Source organism: Eretmochelys imbricata, chromosome 1 (genome assembly GCF_965152235.1).
Source record: "Eretmochelys imbricata isolate rEreImb1 chromosome 1, rEreImb1.hap1, whole genome shotgun sequence".
In the NCBI taxonomy this organism is placed as follows: domain Eukaryota; kingdom Metazoa; phylum Chordata; order Testudines; family Cheloniidae; genus Eretmochelys; species Eretmochelys imbricata.
This window is the reverse complement of record NC_135572.1, coordinates 5,234,383-5,250,330: the sequence shown is the minus strand read 5'-3', so window position 1 is coordinate 5,250,330 and position 15,948 is coordinate 5,234,383. Positions and strand designations below refer to the sequence as shown.

Genomic DNA, 15,948 nt, shown 5'->3' with positions numbered 1-15,948 from the left:
GAACCCCATTCTACTAGCATTCTGTTAGCTTTTTAGATTGCTACTGCACACTGAACAGATGTTTTCAGAGAATTGTCTATGATAACCCCAAGATCTCTTTCTTGAGTGGTAACAGCTAATGTAAACGCCATCATTTCATATGTATAGTTTGGATTATGTTTTCTAATGCCCTTTACTGCTATCATTTGAATCTTTTAAAAGCCTAGGAGGGGCTCTTCCTCATAACCTCTTTGTAACACTGCATCCCCATGTTCTTCAAAGTTGTATGATTATTATACAATTATGACAGAATTGTGATACATTTTGTACAAGATATATCTTGTCAGATGTCATTGGAAAAGTTGTGATTTGCTGAAAAGGATTATCCTATTTGTGTTTATGTATCAGTTTTATATCTGAAGTTTTGAATATTGACTATGTATCTGTATTTCAAAAGTAGTAATACCCACTAGGCAAAATCTTTCCAACCTAGACAGCTGGTTGTGAAAGGCCTATTCAGGGTAATGGGCCATTAGGGGAAACAATAGGCCTTAGGAGAAGCCTATCTCCCCCCCCCCCCCGAGGGGAGCCTTCCTGAGAATGCTCCAGACAGCCTATGGGTAATGGCTGCTATGACTGAACAGCGCAGGCAAGCGCATGTGACCAGACCACATGACACTGAACTCCATTTTGGGTATACCCTCTAGAGCCCAAATTAGGCCCGCAGGCATCTGTGATGCAAGCATGGGGGAGGGACTGTAGCCCAAACAAAAGATCCAGATGTAGCAGTTGTTTGATTCCTTTACCAGCGTGCTCTTAACCCAGCAGGGCACACCTACCTAAACTACCACCACACTGAAATGGTCCCAGGGCAACAGAGCAGGCAGATTCCACGGCTGTTCCCTCGCAAAATGTGGGATACCTTGTGAGATAAAGTCCAGGTTATTCTGGCTCTAGGAGAGGTGAAGAAATCACAGAGTAGAGAAGACCCATTCTACTAGTTCTGAGGGTATGTCTACACTACGAAATCAGGTCAAATTTATAGAAGTCGTGTTTTTAGAAATCGGTTTTATATATTCGAGTGTGTGTGTCCCCACAGAAAATGCTCTAAGGGCATTAAGTGCATTAACTCGGCGGAGCGCTTCCACAGTACCGAGGCTAGAGTCGACTTCCGGAGCGTTGCACTGTGGGTGGCTATCCCACAGTTCCCGCAGTCTCCGCTGCCCATTGGAATTCTGGGTTGAGATCCCAATGCCTGATGGGGCTAAAACATTGTCACAGGTAATTCTGGGTACATATTGTTAGACCCCCGTTCCCTCTCTCCCTCCATGAAAGCAAGGGCAGACAATCGTTTTGTGCCTTTTTTCCTGAGTTACCTGTGCAGACGCCGTAGCACGGGAAGCATGGAGCCCGCTCAGGTAACCGTCACCGTATATCTCCTGGGTGCTGCCAGACGTGGTACGGCATTGCTACACAGCAGCAGCAACCCATTGCCTTCTGGCAGCAGATGGTACAGTACGACTGGTAGCCGTTCTCGTCGTGTCCGAGGTGCTCCTGGCCACGTCGGCCACGAGCGCCTGGGCAGACATGGGCGCAGGGACTAAATTTGGAGTGACTTGACCAGATCATTCTCTTTAGTCCTGCAGTCAGTCCTATTGAACCATCTTATGGTGAGCAGGCAGGCGATACGGATTGCTAGCAGTCCTATTGCATCATCTTCTGCCGGGCAACCATGAGATGTGGATGGCATGCAGTCCTTCTGCACCGTCTGCTGCCAGCCAAAGATGTAAAAGATAGATGGAGTGGATCAAAACAAGAAATAGACCAGATTTGTTTTGTACTCATTTGCTTTCCCCCCCCGCTCCCATCTAGGGGACTCATTCCTCTAGGTCACACTGCAGTCACTCACAGGGAAGGTGCAGCAAGGTAAATCTAGCCATGTATCAATCAGAGGCCAGACTAACCTTCTTGTTCCAATAAGAACAATAACTTAGGTGCACCATTTCTTATTGGAACCCTCCGTGAAGTCCTGGCTGAAATACTCCTTGATGTAAAGCCACCCCCTTTGTTGATTTTAGCTCCCTGAAGCCAACCCTGTAAGCCAAGTCGTCAGTCACCCCTCCCTCCGTCAGAGAAACGGCAGACAATCATTCCGTGCCTTTTTTCTGTGCGGACGCCATACCAAGGCAAGCATGGAGGCCGCTCAGCTCACTTTGGCAATTAGGAGCACATTAAACACCACACACATTATCCAGCAGTATATGCAGCACCAGAACCTGGCAGAGCTATACCAGGTGAGGAGGTGACATCAGCGCGGTCACGTGAGTGATCAGGACATGGACACAGATTTCTCTGAAAGCATGGTCCCTGCCAATGCATGCATCATGGTGCTAATGGGGCAGGTTCATGCCGTGGAACGCTGATTCTGGGCTCGGGAAACAAGCACAGACTGGTGGGACCACATAGTGTTGCAGGTCTGGGACAATTCCCAGTGGCTGCGAAACTTTCACATGCATAGGGGCACTTTCATGGAACTTTGTGACTTGCTTTCCCCTGCCCTGAAGCGCATGAATACCAGGATGAGAGCAGCCCTCACAGTTGAGAAGTGAGTGGCGATAGCCCTGTGGAAGCTTGCAACGCCAGACAGCTACCGGTCAGTTGGGAATCAATTTGGAGTGGGCAAATCTACTGTTGGGGCTGCTGTGATGCAAGTAGCCCATGCAATCAAAGATCTGCTGATATCAAGGGTAGTGACCCTGGGAAATGTGCAGGTCATAGTGGATGGCTTTGCTGCAATGGGATTCCCTAACTGTGGTGGGGCCATAGACGGAACCCATATCCCTATTTTGGCACCGGAGCACCAAGCCGCCAAGTACATAAACCGCAAGGGGTACTTTTCAATAGTGCTGCAAGCTCTTGTGGATCACAAGGGATGTTTCACCAACATCAACGTGGGATGGCCAGGAAAGGTACATGACTCTCACATCTTCAGGAACTCTGGTCTGTTTCAAAAGCTGCAGGAAGGGACTTTATTCCCAGGATGTTGAAATGCCTATATGTATCCTTGGGGACCCAGCCTACCCCTTAATGCCATGGCTCATGAAGCCGTACACAGGAAGCCTGGACAGTAGTCAAGAGCTGTTCAACGACAGGTTGAGCAAGTGCAGAATGGTGGTAGAATGTGCATTTGGATGTTTAAAGGCGCGCTGGCGCAGTTTACTGACTCGCTTAGACCTCAGCGTAACCAATATTCCCACTGTTATTACTGCTTGCTGTGTGCTCCACAATATCAGTGAGAGTAAGGGGGAGACATTTATGGCAGGGTGGGAGGTTGAGGTAAATCACCTGGCTGCTGGTTATGCACAGCCAGACACCAGGGTGGTTAGAAGAGCACAGGAGGGCGCGGTACGCATCAGAGAAGCTTTGAAAACCAGTTTCATGACTGGCCAGGCTACGGTGTGAAAGTTCTCTTTGTTTCTCCTTGATGAAACCCCCCACCCCTTGGTTCACTCTACTTCCCTGCAAGCTAACCACCCTCCCCTCCTCCCTTCAATCACCGCTTGCAGAGGCAATAAAGTCATTGTTGCTTCACATTCATGAATTCTTTATTCATTCATCACACAAATAGGGGGATGATTACCAAGGTAGCCCAGGAGGGGTGGTGGAGGAGGGAAGGAAAATGCCACACAGCACTTTAAAAGTTTACAACTTTAAAATTTATTGAATGCCAGCCTTCTTTTTTGGGGGCAATCCTCTGTGGTGGAGTGGCTGGTTGGCCGGAGGCCCCTCCACCGCGTTCTTGGGCGTCTGGGTGTGGAGGCTATGGAACTTGGGGAGGAGGGCGGTTGGTTACACAGGGGCTGCAGTGGCAGTCTGTGCTTCAGCTGCCTTTGCTGCAGCTCAGCCATACACTGGAGCATACTGGTTTGGTCCTCCAGCAGCCTCAGCATTTAATCCTGCCTCCTCTCATCACGCTGCCGCCACATTTGAGCTTCAGCCCTGTCTTCAGCCCACCACCTACTCTCTTCAGCCCGCCACTTACTCTCTTCAGCCCGCCACCTCTCCTCTCAGTCATTTTGTGCTTTCCTGCACTCTGACATTATTTGCCTCCACACATTCATCTGTGCTCTGTCAGTGTGGGAGGACAGCATGAGCTCAGAGAACATTTCATCATGAGTGAGTTTTTTTTTTCTTTCTAATCTTCACTAGCCTCTGGGAAGGAGAAGATCCTGTGATCATTGAAACACATGCAGCTGGTGGAGAAAAAAAGAGGGACAGCGGTATTTAAAAAGACACATTTTATAAAACAGTGGCTACACTCTTTCAGGGTAAACCTTGCTGTTAACATTACATACATAGCACATGTGCTTTCATTACAAGGTTGCATTTTGCCTCCCCCTACCGCGTGGCTACCACCTCAACCCTCCCCCCTCCCCGTGGCTAACAGCGGGGAACATTTCTGTTCAGCCACAGGTAAACAGCCCAGCAGGAACGGGCTCCTCTGAGTGTCCCCTGAAGAAAGCACCCTATTTCAACCAGGTGACCATGAATGATATCTCACTCTCCTGAGGATAACATAGAGAGATAAAGAACGGATGTTGTTTGAATGCCAGCAAACATACCCTGCAATGCTTTGTTGTACAATGATTCCCGAGTACGTGTTACTGGCCTGGAGTGGTAAAGTGTCCTACCATGGAGGACGCAATAAGGCAGCCCTCCCCAGAAACCTTTTGCAAAGGCTTTGGGAGTACATCCAGGAGAGCTGTGAATGCCAGGGCAAAGTAATCCTTTCACATGCTTGCTTTTAAACCATGTATAGTATTTTAAAAGGTACACTCACTGGAGGTCCCTTCTCCGCCTGCCGGGTCCAGAAAGCAGCTTTGGGTGGGTTCAGGGGGTTCTGGCTCCAGGTCCAGGGTGAGAAATAGTTCCTGGCTGTCGGGAAAACCGGTTTCTCCACTTGCTTGCTGTGAGCTATCTACATCCTTATCATCATCATCATCATCTTCTTCATCCCCAAAACCTGCTTCTGTGTTGCCTCCATCTCCTTTGAAGGAGTCAAACAACATGGCTGGGGTAGTGGTGGCTGAACCCCTAAAATGGTATGCAGCTCATCATAGAAGCATCATGTTTGGGGCTCTCACCCGGAGCAGCCGTTTGCCTCTCTGGTTTTCTGGTAGGCTTGCCTCAGCTCCTTAAGTTTCATGCGGCACTGCTTTGGGTCCCTATTATGGCCTCTGTCCTTCATGCCCTGGGAGATTTTGACAAAGGTTTTGGCATTTCGAAAATGGGAACGGAGTTCTGATAGCACGGATTCCTTTCCCCATACAGCGATCAGATCCTGTACCTCCCGTTTGGTCCATGCTGGAGCTCTTTTGCGATTCTGGGACTCCATCATGGTCACCTCTGCTGATGAGCTCTGCATGGTCACCTGCAGCTTGCTATGCTGGCGAAACAGGACATGAGATTCAAAAGTTCACGGTTCTTTTCCTTTTTACCTGGCCAGTGCATCTGAGTTGAGAGTGCTGTCCAGAGTGGTCACAATGGAGCACTCTGGGATAGCTCCCAGAGGCCAATACCGTCGAATTGTGTCCACAGTATCCCAGATTCGACCCGGCAAGGCCGATTTAAGCACTAATCCACTTGTCAGGGGTGGAGTAAGGAAATCGATTTTAATAGCCCTTTAAGTCGAAATAAAGGGCTTCATCGTGTGGATGGGTGCAGGTTTACATCGATTTAACGCTGCTAAATTAGACCTAAAGTCCTAGTGTAGACCAGGGCTGATACAGGATAACACAACCCGTTTCTGCATTGATTTCTGAAAGATCAACACAGTATTGAAATTTGATTCTTTACTGATGCAGAGAGTAGACGAACTATTAGAACAGTTTGAGCTGCCAGATATATATCCACTTTAGACCTCCAAAAGGGATACTGGCAAATACCTTTGATGACAGAATCCTAGGATAACAAAGCCTTTTTCATGCCCGTCGGCCTGCATTAATTCAGGATCAACTCATTTGGCCTCCACAGGGTGGCAGTGACTTTTCAGATGCCAATTTACTGGATATTAAAACTGCATGGGCAGGATGCATCGGTACACTGTTACGATAGATTGAAAATGGTTTTTGGTCCTGTGTCTTGTAGCAGCATTCTCACACATAGTGCAGATGGAAGTACACTACACACAGAAAAGAAAGCCACCATCAGTTGATAGGCTGAACTGTCTGGAAGACTCAGTTTGCCCTGACAATCTGAGCCCCTGGTATTGGCAAATCACTTCTTCACTCCCAGGGGAGACTCTCAAGCTGGAGTTATCCAGGGTCTATTTTCTGCTCTTCCTGCTGCTCACGGAGCTGAGAGAATTCTCTGGGAGTCCAGCCAACCAGAGAGTCTGCAGGGACTGTACAGGGGAATCATAAAGGTCACTGTCCAGCTCGCTGAATGTCAGACATGAGATTCATACACTGATTCTCAGGGCTCTGCCTTCCTGTTGCAGTAAGGAGATATTCTCTCTCTGATGAGCAGGATTTCGGTGAGTTGCCTGTTTCTGCATTAAAGTTAGTGCTGAGGGCTCAGGAAGGGTTCCAGGGTTCAAGTCAAAAACCATCTGGGGAGGAATTCACCAGGACATTAGCCTGAACTATTTAGTACTGTCAGAAACACCAAGGGATTTACCTGGTAAAACTGGAGCTACAAATGCTTTGGAAATAGCTTAGAAAAATATTTGTTTTTAAGATCAGTTCCTTGTGTCTTACTGTATCCTTCTATCTGTCTCGGTAGCTTCCTTTTCGGGGGGTTATGTGGATTTTCCTCTGGTTCGCTCAATTTTTCCAATTCAGGAACTTCACTGTCCTATTAAGAAGTGCAGCCAAAGCCTCTGCAGTGGGCATCTGTGTGACCAGAGGGTCAACAAGAAGAATGGGCCACACGCTGGCCCCAGAAATGCTGTTCAGGCTGATCTTCTTTTCCCTGGTGGAGGCAGACACTGAGTTTAACCTAGTCCGAGGAGATGTTTCTGTGAGCTGTCGCTGTGGGGTCTGGAACCTGGTTTTGGTCCTGGGTGAGGGGTATCACTGTGTGGAAGGGCTGGAAGTTGTGGGGGTGGAGGGGCCCATCTGGACAGGTGGGCAGCTTGGAGGATTGGGGAGCACCCAGGGAGGTGTACACAGAGGAGCAGTTAGCACTGAGGGTGTGGGGCTGGTAGGGGATGTACACGGACAGGCAGGTACCACTTGGGGTTTTGGGTCAGGCAGGGCATACATATACAGGCTGGTAAGGCTGGGGATTGTGGGGGCAGGAGGGGAGGTACAGGTACAGGAGAGCAGTACTGGGAGTTCTGGGTGTGCAAAGTGGCATGTACATGGACAGGCAGATAGTGCTAGAGGTTGTGGGGTGGGCAGCAGTCAGAGGGTGTACACGAACAGGTAGGCAGTGCGGGGAGTTGTGGAGCAGGCAGGGGTTGTACATGGACAGGTGAGCAATGCTGGGAGGCATGGGGGCAAGCAGGGGGTGTATATGAACAGGCGGGCATGGCTGGGGGTTGTGGGGCAAGCAGGTGGATGTAGATGGACAGGCGGGAAGTGCTTGGGGTTGTGGGGCAGCTAGGGGGTACATGGAGAGGTGGGAAGTGCTGGAGGTTGCGGGGGCTGGGAGCAGCACATACACGGAAAGAGGGCAGTGACGCTGAAATTAATTTTTTTGTTGTGATTGTTGGCCCAAGGCCAGCACTGGGACATTTCCTGGCCCCGAGTGTGTTGTGGGGTGGGGATGTGTCAGGGTCTCTTTGCCCTGCCAAGCCACAGAACTTCAGCCTGGGTGTCACAACTTTTACTTAATTTTGTTTCCATCTGTTCTTGTTAATTATGTAACTTCCGGCATTTTGCTGGTGGAAAGAACCATTGATCTTTGTTCCTCAGCTGCTTCAATTTCCCATCATATTCTGACCCCCTGTCCGTACTCTCCTTCCCCATCCCAGGCTGCCCCAATTACAACAGCACGCTGGTCGCCAGAGTCATCTCCATGCTCCCCAGTCATCCCTGGCTCCCACCACCTCTGAGCCACCCCATGCTCCACACAGCTCTTCCTCTGCAGGGGGTGAGGTGCCTCCCATCACACCTGCTCCCTTGGCTGGGGAGAGACCAGTGACTGTGTCTCACCTGTGAGAAATCTCACACACAGCGTAGCAAGTGCCAGGGCACCTGTGCGGCTTCTCTTGGTGCACCCACACACACCACAGGCTGCTTCGAGGGCTGCTACAAAGAGACAATTTGCGAGCTGAGAAGTTTTCACATTATATAATGTGAGCAGGCGACTCTGGGACATGTGAGGGCCCAGATAAATACAACTGCCATGTGCATGAGCCACAGACACTGAAACAGTGGGTCACTGGGACACAGACGATCAACTCAGGATGCTCTGGGACCATTTACTAGCCAGCTCTGTTAGCCATTTTTGGCAAGGGTCGTACATTCATTCCTCAGTGCAGAGATTTTATGGGCTCTAGTCATTATTTTTCTCACCTAAAACGTTCATCTATGCAGTGCCTCACGGGATCCATCAGCCTCATAAATACACACCCAGTGTAAGATTTTCAAGGCACCACAATCACATGATAATTTATCCTCATAGGGCTAAATTCAACACAGTCATGAATAGAAAAAAAGGCACGAGGTTACAGGGAAAATGTCTCCAGCTGACTCTGGACATGTTCATAGATTCCGAACCAAGAAGGAAGCATTGTAATCATCTGGTCTGACTTCCTGTATGGTACAGGCCAGAGAATTTCCTCAAAATTATTCCTAGAGCAGATCTTTTAGAGAAACCACCAACCTTCATTTAAAAAATTCTCTGTGATGGAGAATCCACCAAGACCCTTGGTAAATTGTTCCAATGGTTAATTACATTCACCATTTAAAAAATGCATGCCTTATTTCCAGTCAGATTTTATTTAACTTCACTCCCAGCCATTGGATTGTGTTACATCTCTGTATTGTAGGCTGAAAAGGCTATTATTAAATATTGGTTCCCCATGTAGAAACTTACAGACTGTTATCAAGTCACCCCTTAATCATCTTTATTAAACTAAATAGATCGAGCTCCTTGAGTCTATCACCCATTGTTTCATGTTCTCTGTGTATATAAATTCTCCCCACTGTATTTTCCATTACATGCATCCGATGAAGTGAGCTGTAACTCACGAAAGCTTATGCTCAAATAAATTTTTTAGTCTCTAAGGTTCCACAAGTACTCCTTTTCTTTTTGCAGATACAGACTAACACGGCTGCTACTCTGAAACCACTATAAGGCAGATTTTCTAATCTTTTAATAAATCTTGGACTCTCCTCTGAACACTCTTCAATGTATCAACATCCATCCGTAATAGTGAACGCCAGAACTGGACACAGGATTTCAGAAGCAGTTGCACCAGTGCCAAATACAGTGGTAAAATAACATCTCTACCTCTCCTTGAGATACCCCCGATTATCATCCAAGAATCAGATTGGCTCTTTTGGCCACAGGGTCACACTGGGAGCTCATGTTTCGCTCATTATCCCTTCACGCACCCAAACCTTGCTTAGTCTTTGCGCTTCCCACGATAGTCCCCCATCATGTAAGCATCGCCTACATTCTTTGCTCCTAGGTGTAGATATCTACATAGCTATGTTAGAACACATATTGTTTGCTTCTACCCCATTTACGAACCAATCCAGATTGCTCTGAATCAGTGACCTGTCCTTTTTATTACTTACGATCCCCCAATTTTTGTGTCACCTGCAAACTTCAGACATGAGAAGGGCAAGGAGCTGAGTTGCTGACATGTCTCTGCTTACATTTGTCAGTTAACATGTCTCTGCTTACATTTGTGTCTCAGACAAAGCTGGGTGCCTGCAAGAAAGTGTCTCACCAAAAGAAACAAGGGACATAACGGACGTGCAGGCCTTTAGCCGTAAATACCAAGACCCTTGTGTCCTTCATGCCCATTCTGTTGATCACAAAATCATAGCCCAGCAGGATAATATCTGTTTCCATTGGGAAAATTTGCTCCTTTCCAAAATAGGAATTGCATCATGGATCAGACCTATGGTCCATCTAGTCCAGTGTCCTCTCTCTGACAGTGTCATCCTCAGGTACTGCAAAAGAACATGTAAGAAACCCAGTAGTAGATGAATGGGAGAGATAACCTGACGGTCATGAGGATGTCACCCTAATGCCTAACAGCTGGAGATTGGTTTCTGCTCTTAAACAGTTTGGCATATAGCCTTTCCAAAATATTTTATTTAGCTGTAACTATTGTAACTGGATAGTCTCACTACCCATGTAAATCATAGAATCATAGAATATCAGGGTTGGAAGGGACCTCAGGAGGTCATCTAGTCCAACTCCCTGCTCAAAGCAGGACCAATCCCCAATTAAATCATCCCAGCCAGGGCTTTGTAAAGCCGGACCTTAAAAACTTCTAAGGAAGGAGATTCTACCACCTCCCTAGGGAACACATTCCAGTGTTTCACCACCCTCCTAATGAAAAGGTTTTTCCTAATATCCAAACTAAACCTCCCCCACTGCAACTTGAGACCATTACTCCTTGTCCTGTCCTCTTCTACCACTGAGAATAGTCTAGAACCATCTTCTCTGGAACCACCTCTGAGGTAGTTGAAAGCAGCTATCAAATCCCCCCTCATTCTTCTCTTCTGCAGACTAAACAATCCCAGTTCTCTCAGCCTCTCCTCATAACTCATGTGTTCCAGACCCCTAATCATTTTTGTTGCCCTTCGCTGGACTCTCTCCAATTTATCCACATCCTTCTTGTAGTGTGGGGCCCAAAACTGGACACAGTACTCCAGATGAGGCCATCTATTCCCCATGTTGTGATGCCCAGCGCAGCAGTCTGGGAGCTGACCTTGTTAGTGAAGACAGAGGCAAAAAAAGCATTGAGTACATTAGCTTTTTCCACATCATCTGTCACTAGGTTGCCTCCCTCATTCATTAAGGGGCCCAATGTCCAATGTCCAAATGTCCAAAACCTTCCTGATTCTTACTTAGCTTATGTCCTCAACTACTTCTTTTGGCAACGAGTCCCTCAGTCTAATTAGGCATAGAGTGAAAAAAGCATTCTTTTTAGAATCTGTTTTGAATTTGCCATGTTTCACTGTAATTTAATGTCCTCTTGATTTTGTGTTATGAGACAGAGAGAACACGTTCTCGATTTAGTCTCTACCAGTCAGTATTTGGGAGACTTTTCTCATATCCACTCTTATTCATCCTTTGTAAAGTAACTATCCCAGTCTTTTCAATCTCTCTCCTATGAGAGTTTCCCTGGGTCCTTCATTATTCTCATTGCCCCTGTCTGAACCCCTCTAGTTCTGCAATATCCTGTGTAAGAAGGATGCCCAGTATTACACAGAGGAGTCCAGAGGAGGGTGAAATATTAACTGGCTGATTTCATGGCGTTGTATTTTCTATATGATTCCCCATCCCATACCTCTTGGATCCCAATGTTTTGCTTAGTTTCTGTCCATGCTTGCACTCTTAGCAGGGTTCCACAGAGCTGTGTACAATGATGCCTAGATTCCTGTCCTGAGTTCACACAGTTAAATTAGAACCTTGTTAGATGTTTGAGGAGTTCAAGCTTTTCCCTCCAATGGGCATACACGTTGCAGTTTTCGACGGTGAAGTTCATCTGTCATCATGCTGCCCATTCACTGGCTTGGTTAGCTCCCTCTGAGGACTTCTCTGACTTGACTATGACCTAAATAAACCAGTTCCAGCTGCAAATGTTGCCACCTCACTACTCAACCCCCTTTTCTAGATTGTTAATAACTATACAATATAGTTGCCATACTATTTGTTATAAAGTGAGTAACCCCTCTCACTGTGCTTCTCTCCCTTCACAGGCACCTTGAGCTTTTTTGACCCTGATCAATGCATCAACCACCTCATGGCATCTTTCAACTTCACCCCCTTTGACTCTTCAACATTCATCCTAACGGGCCTCCCTGGACTGGAAGCTGCTCACGTCTGGATTTCAATCCCTTTCTCTATGTTCTACATTATTGGCCTTTTGGGAAATTTCACCATTCTGTTTGTTATAGGCAAAGAGCAGACCCTGCACAAGCCAATGTACTTGCTACTCTGCATGCTGGGACTCACAGAAATCAGCATATCTACCACCGTCGGGCCAAAGGCACTTTGTATATTTTGCTTTGATTTAAAAGGCATTACTATGGGTGGCTGCCTCGCCCAGATGTTCTTCCTTCACGCGGGTTCTATGATGCACTCAGCTGTTCTCGTCACAATGGCCTTCGATCGCTATGTTGCCATATGTAACCCTCTGAGATATTCCACCATCCTCACCAATGCACGAATAGCTAAGCTAGGGCTTGTGGGTTTGATAAGAGCTGTTCTCTTCATTCTGCCCATGCCCCTGCTCCTGAGCAGGCAGCCATTCTGTGCCAACCGCATTATCCCCTGTACATACTGTGACCACATGGCTATAGCAAAGATGTCGTGTGGGGACATCACAGTCAACAGGATGTATGGCTTGGTGGTGGCCTTTGTATTTATTGGGTCAGACCTGACACTCATTGCCCTGTCCTATGGTCTAATCATACGGGCTGTCCTCAGGATCTCCTCCAAAAAAGCCCACCAGAAAGCCCTCAAAACCTGCACTGCCCACATCTGTGTGATGCTGATGTCTTATCCTTTCTTTTTCTTCTCCACTCTGACACACCGGTTCGGTCAGGGCATCGCTCCCTACGTTCACAACATATTGGCCAATCTCTATTGCCTCATCCCACCCATGCTGAACCCTATCATTTATGGGGCCAAAACCAAAGTGCTTCGTGAGAAAGTGGGCAAATACACTTGCAGCGTGTGATCGCCTGGGGACATTGAGTTTAAACCTGTATGACAAAAGGAAGAAACGACATATCCTTGTTAATCACAAGTGCTCTGTCCCAGTTTGGCTGAGCTCAGCATTCTGGAAGTTCAGAGTCGCAGAAGTTCATCACAACTAAGATCTTATTACTCCATCACCAAGCACTGCTCTCTCCATTGCTGAGTTCCCACTCTCTGACCATCACCTGACCTCTTTCAGTGTTACCCATCATCCCCCACCTCCACACAACCTGTCATTTTCCCTTTAAGTGACTTCCAGACTACAGGAAGTTACTACTGCTTTCTGAAACAAGGTGGCTTTCCATTAGACCCTGTGTGAACATGGTTCTGGATCAGTTCAATGAACTGGAGCTATACTTTCTGATTGTCACAGACAAAGAAAGGTACTACAATGCTGAACTTATTTTTTCATATGTACAGTAAAACTGTGAGCAAAATTTACCTTATTTTTCTATGTCTAATGCTTTAGGAAGCCTGGAGGATAAACCAAATATTTCCATTGGAAAGTGCTAATACAGGAAAGCTGGTGCAGGAATTGAGGACATTCTACTAGAGTTATTGGTGAGAGGTGTGAAACTGTGTTTATTGAAAGTTAGGAAAAGTGATGATCTAGTGGGGACCCTATGACCTATGCATTTTGTAGAAGTTATAAAAGATTAGCTAATACAGCATACTTTGGAGCAGTCCTCTGAAACCATCTTGAGAGATGTTTTTCCTGACATCCTTTCTCCCTGATTGGTGAGCAACTGGCCACTGTGAACCTGCTGTTAATTACTCAATACTGTTCCAGATGTTATGTTACTATCTGGGATGTTCTAAGCCTATTGTTCATGTCTGTGTGTGCTTAAATCTAATAAACTGCAGTGCTGGCCAAGAGCATGCTTACTTGCATTTAATCCTTTATCAGATAGAATTGATGTTTTCCCATTGATTTATTCCTGATGCCTCCCGGAGTGAAATACTTAAATTGCCCCTGCTGTGGGTTCTTAAAACCCCAGGTAAGAGACAGCTGTGTTAAATTACAACATCACCTTGGAGTCAAATAACTTACTGCTTTGCACAGTTGATTTTGGAGTCGCTTTCAGCAGGAACTTTCAAAATACACTCTAACCGTCTCCGTTGTAGAAGATGTCAAAAGTAGGTGTTCAGATATCATCTTGGAGTTTGTAAAAGAGATGAAACAGAGACTGCCATCAAATGTCCAGGCTAAGCAAACATTTGTAGTACTAAGTCCTTCACAATCTAGATTGGCTTGGTATCTCATTTTTGCCATTGTTTAGCGGATACCTTGAACAGTTGGAGCAGCAGTGGAGAGTTTTGCCTCTGGTTCACTGGCCTCATACTCAGAACAACCAGGTAGAGCAGATTTGGGTTGAATGTCTCAAACACATGGATGCCACTAGGGATAAAGGCTTTAGTGAACTTACATTGGTTGCTTTGTCATTCTTGTTCCTATCTTTTAGCAACGCTAAAGTTGAAAGAGTATTTTCTCAGATGAACTTGATAAAACAAACCTGTGCTACCAGATGCAAGAGGAACTTTGAGAAAACATTCTTCATCTTAGGGCGCACCGGCAACAACACAAAAATCTGTTGCTAACGATTTTCATCAATGTAAGAAATGATGGCATGGGTCACTGCTGACACGTATGGCGAGCAGCAGAAGCATTCTCCTTCTGATGAAGACAGCAAGGATGAAATGTTGCCTTATAGAGAATAACAGTAACTAATTCAACTCAAAATACGGACAGTGATGGCCATCGCTGAATGGAATTCAAAATAAATAATATTATTGCTGATTTTACACTCCATACGGTTGGGCATATTTGGGGCTTTTTTTAACACCGTTATTCAACCATTTTTCTTTGAAACACCTGCCAACCCTCCCTTAGGATACAAGTACTGGGGTTTTGATTGTGAATATGATTCTCATCTCATAGCTTTGTTGCTAATGTGGATGAATTCCTGGTGGAGCTTGTAGCGTTTTTTTTTTAACCTAATCTGTACTGGATATAGAACAAAAGCTTTCATTTGTTAGTTCTACACAGAGATATGTTAATTAAAAAACCTTCTTTCAAGAATGAGATTGGGTTAATTTTAGGTTAGCTTTAAAGTGATTTGGGCCTATTGATGCAGTAGAAATCTGGCAAACCACCTCAAGCTGAGCTGGAGGCGGAGCAGCAGCAGCCAGAAACACAAGGGCCAGAGCAGCAATCCCGAATGCAGAGCTGGGCTGGACACAGATCAGCAGTGCTGAGGCAGAGCTGAGGAGTTGCAGCTGACCGGAACCGGGAGCTGGGTCGGCCCAGATCAGCTCTGCCAATGGGGAGCCAGGGCTCAGTTACAGCAGGGAGCTGCGGGGCCAGAGCCAGGATAGTGGACACCACCCGTGCCACAAGTAACACAGCAGCCGAGCATGATAAGCGGCTGGGGAGACCAAGGTGGGGCCATAGGCAGAGAGCCCAGCACTGGGAGATGTCATCAGAGAAGAGGGCCTTGAAGGCTGTATTCAGAAGGGTGGACATAAATCTGATAGAAGGGCAGATGCTGGGGAGAAGGGTCCTGCCACCGAGAACCTGAAGGCGTGTGGCCACTGCCAGGGAAAATGTGTGACCCATGGCATCATCGCAGCACAGCCTGGGCAGGAGGCCTGGGATGTGTGAAGAATAGACTGTGAACTTTTCTTTCATCTCAGAGAGAGCTGTTTCTGATGTTCCCATGCCCCATGCCTTGTTTCAGTGAACCTTTCCCATTTTTCTTATTTTTTTAAATAAATTATATTTGTTTTGAACTTAAAGATCAGTGGACCAGGGAAGCATCCATTGTGAAGATAGCACCCCAGAGTGGGGACACCCTAGCCCCTGTTCTAGGTGACCATGATGAGAATGGGGGTTCAGCTTCCCAGGAATTCTGGGCCCAGTTGTGTCGCCCAGACCTATAAAATGCAGTGGTATTACTTCCCAAGACCACTGAACTTGTAGCTACATTTCAAATTGAGTTCAAAAAGCCCAACGTTCAGCAAGTAAATTATCAGAAAAATGGGGGAGACAAATCAAGTCTGAAGAGAAGTGCC

At 46.7% G+C, this 15,948-nt stretch overlaps 1 protein-coding gene across 1 annotated transcript; it reads left to right on the top strand.

Moving 5' to 3' along the window:
• Positions 1-11,917: 11,917 nt before the first annotated feature.
• On the top strand, positions 11,918-12,856 carry LOC144278589 (olfactory receptor 52D1-like). Its single transcript, XM_077839962.1, has one exon. The coding sequence runs from the start codon at positions 11,918-11,920 to the stop codon at positions 12,854-12,856; it is 939 nt and encodes a 312-aa protein (XP_077696088.1).
• The last annotated feature ends 3,092 nt before the right edge of the window (positions 12,857-15,948 follow it).